The 14,703-nt window shown below is 63.2% G+C and overlaps 1 protein-coding gene across 1 annotated transcript in view; it reads right to left on the bottom strand.

Moving 5' to 3' along the window:
• HS6ST1 (heparan sulfate 6-O-sulfotransferase 1) overlaps positions 1-12,926 on the bottom strand; it is a 42,621-nt gene extending 29,695 nt beyond the window's left edge. The window contains exon 1 of the mRNA XM_030840432.2: positions 12,331-12,926. Within this exon, the coding sequence (XP_030696292.1) occupies positions 12,331-12,857 (527 nt within the window). The 5' untranslated portion in view covers positions 12,858-12,926. The remainder of the gene's footprint in view (positions 1-12,330) is intronic.
• Between the last annotated feature and the right edge of the window lie 1,777 nt (positions 12,927-14,703).

The raw sequence follows: 14,703 nt of genomic DNA on the forward strand, positions 1-14,703 counted from the left end.
CCGGCCCACACTGGGGCCAGTCAGCGCCCCCAGCAGCTCCGGGACGGCCCCTCCACGGCCGGCACCACCTCAGGCCTCCACTGGCCTGATCAGCAGAGGGACAGGTGACCAAAGACAGCAGGGCTCAGGCTGGGGCTCCCTCAGCCTTGCCGGGCGAGCACGGCCCCCGCCCCGCTGCCTGGGGGGTCCCTCGGCCCGTGGGGAGCTGTGTCAACTCCCCTGCGCCCAGAGAGGGTCTCGTGGGAAGCGGTGGCCCTGAGGACGGCTACTGCGGGGTGAGGGGCCCAAGGCGCCGGCTGTCAGCCTCGGCTGCTCGAGTGTTCTGTGGCTCGGGGGGGCCAAGGGGGCGAGGGGCCTCGTCCGCGCGCGTGTCCTGGGCCTCTGCGGGCCCGGCGGGCATTCCGTGCCCCGTGGCGAGTCCCGCCTGACGCCTGCCGGGCCCCCTTTCGAGCCGATGCTTGAGGACAGGGGCCTGCTCCTGCCCGGGGGAGGCCGCCACCAATCCCGCTGCCTGCCTTTGACCCACTTGGCTGAAACGTGACTGCCTCCGATTTGATAAAAACGATGTTTCCCGCTGGGCGCTCTGCCAGCCAAGCTTCCAGGAAGCAAAGAACAGAGCTCTCCTCCCGGGCCTGGGCTTTCTGACTGCGGGATGCTGGTTTGAAAGCAGGGCTCGGGAGGCCCTCAACTTCTGCAGGGTCCACGCCGTGGGCCACCAAGCAGCCTCCCGTCTGGACCTGCCTGAGCAAAACACGGTGCCCGGACCTGCTCGCCTGCCGACCCGCTTGCTGAGGGAACGGAGGGTGCTGGCATGTGCCCGAGCTGCGGCCTCTCCTGCGGGACACAGGTGCAGTGGCTAGGGGAAGAGCACCGTGGCAAGGCCGTGAGGCTGGGCAGGCGAGGCTGTGGCGCCCCGGGCAGGCGGGAAGTGTGCTCTCACGCCACGGCCCACCTGCCTCCCAGCTCCGCGCCTGCCCAGCGGGGCCCCTCCTCACAGGTGACATCAGAAACCTCCAAACCCCTGGGAGACCAACTGCTCCGCCTGCCCTAGTTCCACCTGCCTCGATCCCCTCCCCCCAGGGGAGTGACACGTCAGGCCTAATGGCTCGGCTGTTTCCGGCGGGCGGCCAGTCACGCAGCAGGGCCCCAAGGAGGAGGGGGTGGGTGGTCACTCGGGGCCTCCCCCCGGACCCTGTACCACCTCGGGCTGCTGGGATAGCCCATCCTCCAGGCAGCCACGACACCCTCCCGCGCAGGCAGGCAACGTGGCGAGCTTGAACCCTACGCCCGGGTGACACCTGGCTCTCCCCTCCTGGGGGACCCTGCACGCTCCCTGTCATGGGGAGGCCTTAACAGGAAGCCCTGGGACCACAGGCCAAGTATGAATCCCAGCTCTGCCACGTGTGACCGTGGCGACAAGTCACTTAGGCTCTCGCAGCCTCGGTTTCCTCCTCTGCCCAGCGGGGCCCTGACAGTGAGGTGGGAGTGAGGAAGGCCTGGCACCTGGTGTGGCTGTCGGTCACGGCCACTCATTGTTCCCAGACTGTGTCCTCCGGGCAAGGACACCTGCTCACCCCGCCCCCAGCACGGTGCACAGCACCCTGTAAGTGGGGCGCACGGAGATCGGAGCCTTCCCCAGCTCCTCCCTCCCCGGCCGTGGTCAGGTTCCCTAACAGGGAACGTGACCCAGGACTCGCAGAAAACCCTCGCTGCTCTGGGACGACACCCGACCCCACTTCCTGTTGCACTGATGCAAACACAGAACCTCTGTGTTTGCAGGTCCTCGTTTTCCAAGGACACCAGCACTCCAGGGAAGTAAATATTTACACGTGAGCCTTGAAAGCTCGTAAGGCAGAGGGGCGATGCTCACCCACTGCTCAAGGGCCACAAACGCGTGCTGTGTTTGTTCCTGGGGCCCTGGGAAGCCTGGCAGGAGCTAACTCTCAGACGGCTGGGGATTCACGGGTCACCCCTCCCAGGCCGGGTCGGGGAGGTGGTCTAGGGGCAAACGCTGCAAATATGGGGCCAAGTGGGGCCTGGCGGGGGCGGGGGTTTGCTGCGTGCCAAGGGTGCCCTGCCCCCACGTGCCTTTCCAGGAGGATGCAGGAAGCTGGGTTCCAGAGGAGGGCCGTGCAGGGGTAAGCCCTGGGGGGTGACTGCTGCAGGTGGGGGACCAGGCACCCGGCTGGGGCGTGACACACACAGGCAGGCCTCACTCTGGGAAAGCCCTGCCCAGATTTCCATCAGGAGGGGAAGGGAGGGCCCGTGACTTTACGGCAGTGGGCTGCAGGCTCCGGTTTTCGCTGCAGGATCCTTTCTTCCAACTCAACAAGCCAGGGCTGATGGGAGTGCGATGCAGCAGGGGGCCTGCCTACTTGTCTGGCTTTCTGGGCTTGTGCGGTTGCTGCCCTGGGCACTGCTCAGGGCTTCTGAGGAAGGCCCTGGGGGCGCTCCTGCTGCAGGGAGGATGGCCGGGCAGCTGGCCACCTGTCCGCTCATCCAACCTTCCGGGCCTCTGGCTGATCCCCCAGCACAAGGGCGTCCAGAGGGGTTCAGAAGTCAGCAGGCACGCTCCCGTTCCCCCCTGCATGTGCACTTGGCTGAAGGGCAAGGGCATGCCTGGCCCACCCAGCCCGTCCCAGTACAGGCGCCGGTAAACCAAACGTCCAGACCCACAGGCAGGGGAAGGACAGTCAAGAGGAGTTGCCTGCCAAGCACACTGCGCACAGAACTTCATAGCAGGATACACGGAGAGGACAAGCCACCTCTCGGGGATAAGCTGCCCAAAGGCGTGAGCAGGTAAGTAAGCAGCTGGAGGAAACTTCGGCAGCCAGTAACCACACGACAGGATGCCCGTCTCACCCAGTCAGGGGAAAAGAAACATGGGCTAAGACCACAGCGGACCAGCTCATGGCTGCTGGCTCGGCAGAAATGGCAGCACCCGACAGGCCACATGGTGGAGACCTCAGGCATGGCTGGGGCGGGTGTGTGTGTGTGTGTGTCTGTGCCAGTGGAGCCTGTCTGGAGAGCTCTGGCAGAGCTGAGGATGGGCAAGCCCGGTCACTATCACCTGGTCTGTGAAACATGCCTCCCCGTCCGCTCTCAGAACAAAGCCCAGGAAGAAAGATGAGTCTAGACAAACCCAGCAGTCAATGAATTAAACATGTGTGTCACGGACCAACACAGACAAATCTCAACAGCAAGGCCTAGCGAAGGAAGCGAGGAGTAGAAGGTCAAGTACAGTGTGTAACACCCAACGGTGCTGGGCGCTGTTCAAGGGATACATGTGTTGGCAGTGAGTGGAAGTATAAAAGAGGACGCAAGGAACGCAGTGGTGGGGAGGGGGAGGGGCGAGGTGCCGGGGGCTCAGCTCACGGCGAGCACCACGTGAGCACACGAGCCTGCCTGCCGCTCCCCTCCCGTCGATGCCCGTGGGTGGGTGACCGCAGCCCAGGGCCGGGGCAGACGGGGGCCCAGGGAGGGGAGAGGAGTAAGGCCGTGGGACCCACCTGGCCTTGCTGCCCTTCCCTTCCTCACCACTGACTTCTTCTTGGTTGGGTCTCCAGGTCCTCAGAGGGGGAGGCGGACAAGCTGCCCGCACAGCAGGACCAACCTGCACTGTCCCCACGGGCCCTGATTACAGGAAGGCAGGGGCCTTCTGCAGATCCAGGGAGCGAACGAGCCCGGCAGGGGCCTTCTGCAGATCCAGGGAGCGAACGAGCCCTTCTGTCAAGTGGGCACAGGCGGGAAGGAACGGGGGTCCCCAGTGCCACAGCCTGGGGTGAGCAGAAGACCCCCATGGCCGCAACACAGCACACCCCAGGCCAGCATGTTGGAAGGCCAGTGACGCTTGTGGACGTCACTGGCCTCCCAGCTAAGTGCCTAGGCTTCAGCTGCTGCCAGGGAAGTGCCCTGCTGACCCCTGAGCTGACCAACTCAGAGTGGGGACAGAAGTCGAGCTCCCGGCTGGCTCTGAAGGGCTCTGCCCTGTCCCCGGAGACAGGGGAGGCACTGTAGCCTCTTGTAAAAAAAAAAAAAAGAGTGCCCAGCAACAAGGCATAACTGCAAGCTCCCACCTATGAGACAGGCGCTGTCCCCACGCCCATTTCACAAATGGGAAAACCGAGGCCCACGAGTCACAGAGCTCGCAGGTGGCAGAAGCGGGGTTCAACCCGGCTGGTGCGGCTCCACATCTGGGCCCCCTCCCCTGCTCTGCCGCCACCCCTGGTACAGAGACAGCAGGGCCTGGCCGCCCACCGCTTCTGCTCCCTCACTGCTGGCCGGCCCAGAGATGACCTCTGTCTTCCCTTGTCATCGAGGGTGGAGAGAACCTTACCCAGCTGACCACCTGCCGGGGTCCGGCACGTCCCCCGAGTCCTCCCACGGCTCTACAAGGCAGGTCGAGAAAGTGTGGCTCAGGGTATCACGCGTATACAGGCGGGGCGCATCAGGGAACAGGGGACCCAGACGGGGCTGGCTCAGGAGCTCAGGTGTCCACCCTGGAGCACCAGGCCTGCAGAGCGGCTGGGGCCCCAGCTCCGGCCTGTGGCCAAGTGGGGGGGCCCCGCACCACTGACTTCCGTCAACTCTACAGCTTTGTAAACAATTAACTCCAGAGTTTTCATTTCTCTAGTTCCTACCGTTCCAGATGATTACTGATGCCCCACCCCCTACCCCGACCCCGGGGCCTTTTACCCACGTAACAGAGGCTCATGGGCGGCCGGGAGGCCAGACTCTCTCACAGTGCTCCAGGCCACCCCCCCGCCCCACTCTGCGCTGAGGGAAGCTGCTGACAGCTGCCCCCATACAGATGAGGACCTGGGCCCCACCCCTGGGCAGTGAGGCCGGCGCTCACCCCTGGACTGCAGAATTCTACGGGGTTAAGACGAGTGGCCACGGCTCCAACAGGACACGGACACAAACTGGGGCCGGAGGGCCCAGGAAGTCACAGGAGGTCATGGGTAACAGGACACTGGGCTCCTCCACAGAACCAAATGACAAGCTCCATACGCCCATTGTAGAGATGGGGAAACTGAGGCTCAGAGGGCTGTTTCTCTGTGCCCACGAGACCCACTGGCTCCAGACACGAGGTGAGAGAGGCTGCCGGGGCTCCTCTCTCCTCCTCTGGTTCCCAGTCGGGCCTGCTGGGGCCCAGAGCTGCTGCCTGGGCTTCTCGGAAGGAACCCAAGAGGCCAAGTCCCCACGCGCCTCCGCCCTGCCCCGGAGCCTGAGCCCCGGGCACCAGAGAGGGCCCAGGAGCTCCTGTGCAGGCCTTGCAGAACTCGGGGTACGTCAGTCCCTGCGGGCAGCCCCTGGTAAACCAAGGCCCCAGAGCCTGGGTGCTCAGCTGAGCAAGTGAACAGACCAACAGCTAGGGCGGGGCGGGGCCTCCAAACAGTCCAGCTGTCCTGGAGGAGCCTCGAGAGACACGGACGCAGACAGCGCTGCAGGGAAAGGCCGCCGGCCAGCCGCGGGGCTGCGTGTCCTCGGCAAAGCTGCCAGCACCCACAGAGCCGGCTGGGAGCCTGGCCGGGGGCCTCGCTGGCAGTGGGATAGCAGGGCTGCCCTGGCTGGTTCCTGCTCCCCCGTCAAGGAAGAGAGATCCCAGGTCTAAACCAAGGCTGGGGTAGGATGTGTGCGGTCTCCAGTGGCTGGACGCCTCCTCCATGCCCCCCGCCCCCCCGCTGACCCTGATGCCCTCCAACAGTGCCCACCCGGGTCAGGCAGCCTGGGAGCAGCTTGTTAGCTCTCCGGTGCGTGGATGTGGCCACGCAATGCTTTTCCAAAATAACAGGGCCTGGAAGCTGGGGACTTGGGACAACACCACACCAGGAAGGGGACATTTTACCAGGAAGGGAAGGAACAGAGAGATAAGGCCACAAGTCCCACAGCCAGAAAGTGACAGGCCTGCCTTCGGGGACAGACTGGACATCCTGGCCTCTGGGAGGGCCCTTGTCTACGCACACTGCCCCCCTGTCCCCACTGCCCTCTTGTTACCATTTGTCCCTGTGACTGGCCGCGGGTCTCAGACGACGCGAGTCACCGTGGTTCCAGAGCGCTGCTTCCCATCTCTACTCCTACGGATCCTGCAAAACCCCACGCGGAGGTGCCTCTTCCAAATCCCTCTGATGCCACAGGTCACACCTCCTGCCATCACCACTCGCGTGCCTGCCTGTTTCTGTGCTTAGGACCTTTTTTCTGCATAACATCCTCCCCACCCCCCAAAAAAAACAACCCCAAACCAAACTGACAGCAAAAATGTAACAGGAAGAGAAACAGCCGCTGAGTTCTGGAAAAGGCAGGAGTAAGAGTGTTGAGAGATGGAGACCCTGCGAATGCGCCTGCCTACCTGCGAGTGCCGGCCACCGAGGCCAAAGGACGGGCCCGAGAAGACGAGAGCGGGTCGGCCACGAGACGCATCCACACGGCTGTAAGTGCCCACCAGGGAGACCCCCTGTCAGACGTGCCCCCTTCCCTTCCCGTCCTCCCCGCAGACCAGCTGAATCACGTCCTGGCCTGAATTCCACAGCCCTTCCCGCAGGGCTGGGGGTGGGGCTGGCAGCTGCAGGACCAGGACCACCTGAGAAGGACCCGGTCACCCAGGAGAGGCGGCAGGAGGCGCCGGCCCCGCTGTGCCGGCAGCCCCCGAGCCTCGCCTGCTGTCGGCTGTCAGCAGCGCCGACGCCCCCCGCAGCCCCTCCTGCGCTGCCCTGCCAGAGCCAGGAGGGTGTGGCCTGAGTCCCGTCTTGCGACCGCAGGGGCGAAGACTGCCAGATGTTCTCCAATACACCGGCTACCCAGATCTGCACGTGAAACCGCCTGTGTCCGCCCAAGGTCTCAGGAGCCCTTCTGCCCCAGGCGGGACAGACGCGACGGCGGGTGGCTGGTGGCGGTTCTCACCGAGGTTGGTCTTCCCAGCTGGGGGCACCAAGGGGGAGGGCACACAGGCCATAGGACAGACAGACGTCGGGATATCAGCTTCCTAACTTTTCTGGGCCTTGACCTCCTTGCGGGGAAAATGGGGACAACTGTCACACGTGCTTTGTGGAAGTAGGGAGGGGGAAATGAGATAGCCCATTCCAAGTACCCGCGGAGCGCTCAGGGGACAAGAGCCAACCTCCCGTCTGCACCCTTCCCTTTGTGACCCTGGCTCTCCCAACGCAGGCCCCCACGGCCACTCACCCCTCCCCTTTGGCCCCAGATGGCAGAGAACTGCACCTCCGCTCTGGGCAGGGGTGAAATGCACACATCTGTGACCAGACGGGCCGGCATTCAGGGTGGCTGGGTACAGCCCTGTCCACCCCCTCCAAAGGGACGGGCCACCCTCCAGGGTGCACTTGTCAGGCGGGACTTTTCAATAAAAACCAGATACAGACAGTTTGCTCACTGAAGAAAGTAAACTCTTTAAACCCAGAACAACACTGAATACCAACGAGGTGAGTACTCAAATACCATACTTGGTGACAAAATAAGGTGTAAAGTAATTTAATATTTACACTGAGAGCATTTAAACATTCAGACCATTCCACTCGGAAATTCCACACCTAGGACTTTCCAAAGGAAGACAGGGGTATGCAAAAATACTTTATGTACAAGGATGTCCACTGTACCGTTACTTACAGGAACCAGGAATGGGAAATCAACATTCAACACCAGAGGAGAACCAACTATGGTGCACCCAGAGGTGAGTCACCTGTAGCCACTAAATTACTGTTTTTAATGCCACAGAATAACATCTGTAGACAATTTACGTTATAGCGCCAATTATAATAAAAAGAAAAGGTACGCACAGAGAATACAGTAACTTTCCTTTTTTATACTTTACTGCCGATTATCTACTACAGTCGTTACTTCATAACAAAAACGGAAAGAATATGAAACGAAAAGACTCAGGGTCCCTTAAGGATGACAAAGCCAGGTCCCCGCTGATGGCCTGCCACTCTCCCAGGGCAGCAGCCAAACCTCTCAGTCCTGCCACTGAGAAAGAGACCCTGACTGATTCCACGAAGACCAGGGGCTTCACCAGCCCCCGGGCCCCAGGGCTGGGAGCTGCACCCACCGGGAAGGCACACAAGCCCCTGCACCGTGTCCAGCCCACTCTGCAGTGCCCCGGGTTTTACAAGGGAAGCGCCTAGGAGGACAGGAAGCCCTGGTCTTGTAAGTTCTGTGGTGCTTTGAGGAGAACGTGCGCTGTACAGCCTGATGATTTCACAAACCAGGGCATCATTTAAACTGATCGCCGGTAAGTCATTTGAAAGTTTGTCTTCTCACGCGTTTGCTTAAAAAGAAGAGGTTTTTTGGTTGTTTGTTCATGCTTAAAGAAAATCTAACTCTGAGTTTCTTGACCTTAGATTCTTTCCGTCTCAACCGAAGACCTCTCCGGGTAATTCCTTCAGGTGGCCGGGCCCTGTTCACTGGTCCCTGTCATGAGCTCTGGGTAACATCTGCCCCACTGCAGACAAATGCAGGTTTTGTCCCTTAGTTGCACGTAAGGATGCGACTGTGAAGCCAAGTTGTCCGGTGCCACAGGGATGTTCCAAGCTAACCTGGGCCCACTGGCTGGGCCCACTGAGAAGCCCCTGAGGTTCTCTGGGACCAGCACTGCACTCAAGACTGTGTCCCTGAACCTGACTCACCATAGGACACATGAGGGAAGGGCACGCTGACTGCAGCTCCCGGAGAGGCTGCAGGACCAAGAGGTGAACCTTCTTGTTGGTGTCACATGTAGGCAGCACCTGTTCGGGCTCTGGCCAGTGCCAACATGCCATGGACATGCCAGGATGCAGATGGAGAGTGGCCAAGGGCACCTAAGGCAACAGGGAGCTATCTGGGAAGGCTTCCTGAAGGAAGGGGCAGCAAAACTGGGGCTGAAGGGACAGGAGCAGCTGGCTGCACCAGCGGATTTCTGAAACCAGACGGGACTCGGGATGGTGGAGGGAGGGTGTGCGACCAGAGTGAGGCTGCAGGACTGACACTAAGACTCCTTCCTCCTACAAGGAAGCACAGCCTCTGCCGGCTAAGATCAAGGATGCCGGGAGCCCACCTGCAGAGAGGACCCCATGAAGGTGGCCCGGGAGCCATACTCAGGTCCCAAATGCCCTCTGCGGCTTCAGATGAAGCCTACACGATTTTAGGGACGTTTCCAGGGCAACCGAGGCAAGACCCTAACCGTGTCTCCTCTTCCATCTCTTTCAGGCCGACGGGAAGAGGAAGGAGGGACGTTTTGGACCTTAGGAGCACCATCCCGACCCTACGAGGTGAATGGCAGCGTGGGGCACTGGCACACTCTAACCAAAGTGGTCCTTGGCAACGGTTGGCCACCTGCCTGAGGCCAGGCCTCCCTGGGGGCCTTACAAGCATTCCTAGCAGATGCCAGCAGGTGTGGCAGCTCCCTTGCTGGACACAGGACGAAACAGGGACCTGCCAGTGCTTTGCTCACACACCTGCTCCTCTGTTCCACACCAGGAAGCACTCACAGATGCTGCAAGTTCCAAACCATATTCCAGCAAAAGGTTGGAAACCTGTCCATCTCCATTTGTCTCCTCGATGCGTGCCCATCTCAGAACTACCCCGGCTGACGTGGCTGGGTGGGGAAGCACGGGAGCCGTGAAAACCCTCACTTCCCCGCACCGCAGGCCCCAAAGCCCTGTGGACGCCAGCACCAAGAGCTGGGAGAGGCTCGGTGGACAGATTCTAGAAGCATACCTCACAGCGGGAAGACATTCGCCCCCCACCCCGACCCCCCAAGGTGGCTGGCCCTGGGGACCGGAGAGGAGGAAAAAAGGGCTCTCGCCCAGGCCCAGCCCCCAAAGTACCATGTCACTCCTCAGTTCACCAGCCAGGCGGCCGCTCCGACACCACAGGACCATGGGGAGGGCGGGAAGGAGGGCAAGGGCGACACCCGAGTCTCCTGAAACCAGGCACCACCCGACAGCAGGCATCCCATGGGGGCTGGGCACTGCCACCGTCCCTCTGGGTGCCGGGTCCCTGGGCAGATGGGGGAGCTGCCTCCTGAACCCCCGGCGCTCTGGCCCAGCCCGACTAGGGGAGCACACAGGCTTGTAAACACACAAAGCCAAGACTACCCTGGCCCCTCCAGGAAGCTCATTAAAAACGCCATCAACCTGGCTCCTGGACCAGAACTGAAGGGAGAGGCAGGGAGAGTGACACGGAAGGCCGGCAAGGCTCTGTCACCTGCCTGGTGGCACAGCCCACTCCTCCAGCGGACGGCAGAGGGCGGGCCTCCCGAGAACCCTGGAAACCCCTCCTCCACAGCCGGCAGCTGCTGAGCTCAGCAACTTCCCCACCGCAGCAGGACGGAGCCACGGCTGACCACGCATGCGGACCACGCGGACCACGCACGGAGTCTTCCACCCCTGCCACACGCACCCGCCCTCGCGCAGCACCCGGAGGCCCTGGCTGCTTCCCCGTTTCCTCCGTGCCTGTCTGTAGGGGCAGCGGGCCTTCTGCTCTGGTGGACAGACTCTGGAGAAGGGACGCCAGGGGCCCTTCACCCTGGTGACCCAAAGAGAAAATCAGCCTCAGGAGGTGGGGCTGTAGGACGAGTGTCCTGGTGGCACACGAGGGTCAAGGCCACGTCTGCTGGCAAGCCTGACTCAGGCCCCTCGGCAGCGCCTAGAGCGAGGTCTGCACCCTCTCCCCTCCGGGCTCTCGCTACCTAATTGCCTTTGGCAGACAGGACCGTTTCGCCCTCCACACCCCGACTCCTGCAGGCAGAGAGGTGCCCACCTGGGCTTATGTGGGTTGCTTAGTGCCCAGTTCCGGGGGCTTGCAGCCCTGGTGGGCAGAGGATAGATGGGCAAGTGGCTGCAAGCCCCCAGGCCCAGCCCAGTCTAGCACAGAGTGGCAGGACCCCGGGGAGTGAGGGGTGAGGGGATGGTACAAGCCCAGCAAAGTGCATCTATGCAGATCAGGCCAAGTGCTGGGCAGGAAGCAATGCTTCAAGGGCCCCTGGACAGGCCGACTGGTGGCCATGTAGCCTTAAGGCACCCAGCACATCACGTCTCAGGCTGGGAGCTGCTGTTGGTGGGGGGACAGCCAAGGGAAAGTGGGAAGACACTCCCCCCCGCCCCCGCAGCTCCATGGCCCCAATTTCCTAACCACCTGGGAAAGACAACAGTAGAAGGACTGAAAGGCCGAGCAGGGAGAGCTCCGAGCTGGCCAGATACCAAAGCTTCATCACCCAAACACACCGAGACCTTGCACCTTCGACCCAGGAGTGCTGATGAACTCAGCTACACGGGTCACACAGCTCCCCAACGCCCATCTTGCCCGTGAACGCACTCTTGAGGCAAACGAGGAAGATAAACAAAAGGCTGGCAAGAAGACCTCCTTTCTGGACCTTCCCAGCCCAGGCATCTCAGGGAGAAGGCCCCGCAGGGCACCCACGTGAACAGGAGAAAAAGATTCCCAACTTTAACCCTTGGAAACCCAGCACCGTGGGGAGAGAGAGAGTGTTTCTGGCTACAAAGCGCTTCCCTGGAGAGCTGTCCCCCAACACAGGTCAGCCCTGTGCTCCCAGCCTCCACAGTAATGGGGGCCCCCAGGGAAGGCACCTGGCTGCATAGGGGCCCCCAGCCAGCTCAGCTCCCCCCAACCTGCCCTAGGCCTCCGTCTGCTCTTCTTTCAGAGCGAGCCTGCGCCTGGTTCCGGCCCAACTCGCAGGGGCAGGCAGCACTGCCTTCTCCCTGCCCCCAGCCCCAGGGGACACTCGGGCCTTTGTTCTACCTGCACACTTGGGCACGGCAGAGCCAGCCCCCTTCCCTGGCAGCTCCTCCCCAGCCCTCTCGAGGCAGGCCGGCGGGCCGGGGGCCCCGCAGGTGCAGGGCGAGAGGCACCTCACTTCTCTCACTTCCGATTTGGGCGTGAGAGCGGCGCAGGAAAGCAAGCACTCCAGGTGGGTTACACTCGCACAGGAACCCGTCTTCCCGCCCGACGACACAGGCTAGCCTGGACCCAGAGCTGGGTCACGACAGGTGACGGGCCGCGGGCAGGGGACGGTGACCCCGGGAAGCCCAGGCTCCGCGCAGCCCGCCGGGTGGTGGGGAAAAGTAAAGAGGCACAGAGGAGGAGGTGAGAGCGGGATTCGAGCGGCGGACCGCGGCGGACCAACTGGGGGCTCGGACGCCCTGAGATCAGGAGGGGGTCCAGAAGAGCCGCGGCGAGTGGGGTCCCCAAGAGGGCAGGAGAAGAGGGCAGGGAGCGAGGGTGGGCGCAGGTCCGCCCGGCGAGGGCCGGGCCCGGGGGAGCGGCCGCGAGCAGGCGCCCCGCCGTCCCAGGCCGACGGCGCGGCCGGCTGCGGGCGCTCACCTGGGCGTGCGCAGCGCGGCGGGGTCGCGGCGGTCCAGCACGCCGGGCACGCAGTTGGTGAGCTCGGTCCAGTCGGCGTGCAGCCCGCAGCTCCAGCCCGTGGAGAAGCGGGAGAAGAGCCAGGTCTCGCGGCGGTTGGGCCGGTAACAGGTGCACTTTTTCTGGCCGGGCCGGCAGTCGCAGGGCACCTCGAGGCGCACGTTCTGCACGAGGTGGCGGCCGAAGGTGGTGCCGCCCGTTTTCTGGATGTGCAGGAAGACGATCACGTCGTCGCCCTTCATGTCGAAGTGCAGCGAGCGCTCCAGCTCGCGCACCGGGAAATAGTACTTCTTCTCGTAGTGCGGGTCGGGCGTGGGGAAGAGATCCAGGTCGTCGGGCGGCGCGCGGCCGCCGGGCGCGCCCAGGCTCAGTCCCGGGCCCGCGTACTGGTAGAGGATGAGCATAAAGCACGCCGAGCCCGCCACCACCAGCACGAACTTGCTGGCGCGCTCAACCATGGTCCTGCCGCCGGCGCGCCGCCGCCGCATGTGTCACCATCGCCGGCAGCCCGGGCGCGGGGCGCGGGGCCTGGAGAGCGGGGGGCACGGGCGCAGCTGCCTCCGCCGCCGCCGCCGCCGCCGCCCGCGCTCCGGCCCGGCTACTCGGCACCCAGGCCGCCAGCAGCGGCGCGGGCGCCGGCCCTGCGCGGCGCCATGGCTGCTCCTCGCCCGAGCCCCGCTCCGCGGCCCGATCCCGGCTCAGCTCCGGATCGGCTCCGGCCCGCTCCGCTCCCCCAGCGGCCCCTCGCCCGCCGGTCAGCTCCGCTCCGCGCCGCGCCGAGAACGCTCTGCGCCGCCCCGCGCGCCGCCGCGTCTCCGCAGTCTGCCGCCGCCCCGCCCCGGCCCGCCCCCGGCCCGCCCCCGCCGCGCCTCTTGCCGTCGCCGCCCGCGTCGATCCGCGGCCCCGCCCCCAGAGCCCCGGGGGCTGCAGGCCGGTACCTGGCTCCCGGACGCAGGACTCCGGCCTTGAGGAGGCCGCTCCGAGGCGGGCAGCGAGGACTGGGAACTGACCTCTGTCCTCAGAGGCGTGGGCAGAGACTGGAGAAACGTGTAGTGGGGCGCGGACGGCGCTTCTGTGCTGGAGGGGCTCGCGGCGGCGGGTGCCTTGGGGCCTGGGTTCCCTTCCCTGCTTCACGGGAGGGAAAGCCTTGGCTTTGCACGCTGGGCACTCTGAAGATCCGAACGCGAGGGGGCCCGGGCTGGATGGACTTGGTGGGATCTGGGGGCGGTGGGGCGGGGCGCGGGTCGGGAAGGAACGAGGGAGGGTTGGGGGTGGGGAGCCTGGGACCCACGGCAGTGGTGGGACCTTCCTCCCCCTCCCCCTCGTCCCCCTCCTCTCCCCCCTCCACTCCTCCCCCCTTCCCCCCTCCTCCCCCTCCCCCCTCGTAGAGAGATGCAGAAGTGGCCGCAGGGGCCGGCTTTATGCAGTCCTTCGTTATTTAAAAGGAATTTCAGTCAATGGGCGCTTTTATCTCCAAGTTTATTATGATCCCAATGAAAAAGTTATAAAATGTTGAACCAATATTTAAAATTTTGATGGTCCACGAAAACATTAACTTCTGGCTTTGGTAGATGGGTCAGAGGGTGTAGCAGCCCTGGGCCTCTCCTATCCGCGGTGGTGCCCATGGGCCCTGCGGGCCTCCCTCCCCGTTAGCCCAGCCTGCCCCCCCGCCTGCCAGCTTGGACCCTGAGGCAGACTCCCTGCACTAGCCCTGGAACCCACACCGCCTGGCCCTGACTGGGCTCAGAAGCTGTGGCACCTCCGTGCAACGGGGTGGGCCAGGGTGAGAAATGACCTGCTGAGAATCTGAGTGTCCGGCCTCGCTGGGTTGGGTGCAAGTTTTTGGATTCAGGCGGCTGCCAGGCCTGGGTTCAAATGCCCATGTCATCCCATGTAAGGAGCTCCCCTGGTTTCTGTTCTGTCGTGGGTCCTGAAAGCATGGGGGCGGGGGGAGGGTTTGTGAGGAATTATACTTCAACTAAACTGTTGAAAATATATAAAATCATGCCAGAAATCCTTTCTGGTAAGCAAACCCAGAGAACTGGAAAACCAACCACCGACACCCCAAAATCCAACTAAGAGGAGAGCATGCAATTTTCAGAAGGGCTGAAGACACATCCACTCTGATGCAGCACGCTGAGCACTGTGCAGGGTGACCTAAGGCCCGCTGGGGGTGGGGTAGGGTGGCCAGTCCCCAGGGGGACCCAGGGCCCCAAAGCCCCCGCCCATCCTCTAGCTGCCTGAAAGCTGGACCTGGCCCAGGAGGCCTGCGGGTACCTTGCTCAGACTTATCCAGCAATGATTCATTCTTGCCAGGAGTGGAGGCTGGCACAG

The sequence above is a fragment of the Globicephala melas genome, chromosome 7, assembly GCF_963455315.2.
Source record: "Globicephala melas chromosome 7, mGloMel1.2, whole genome shotgun sequence".
In the NCBI taxonomy this organism is placed as follows: Eukaryota; Metazoa; Chordata; class Mammalia; order Artiodactyla; family Delphinidae; genus Globicephala; species Globicephala melas.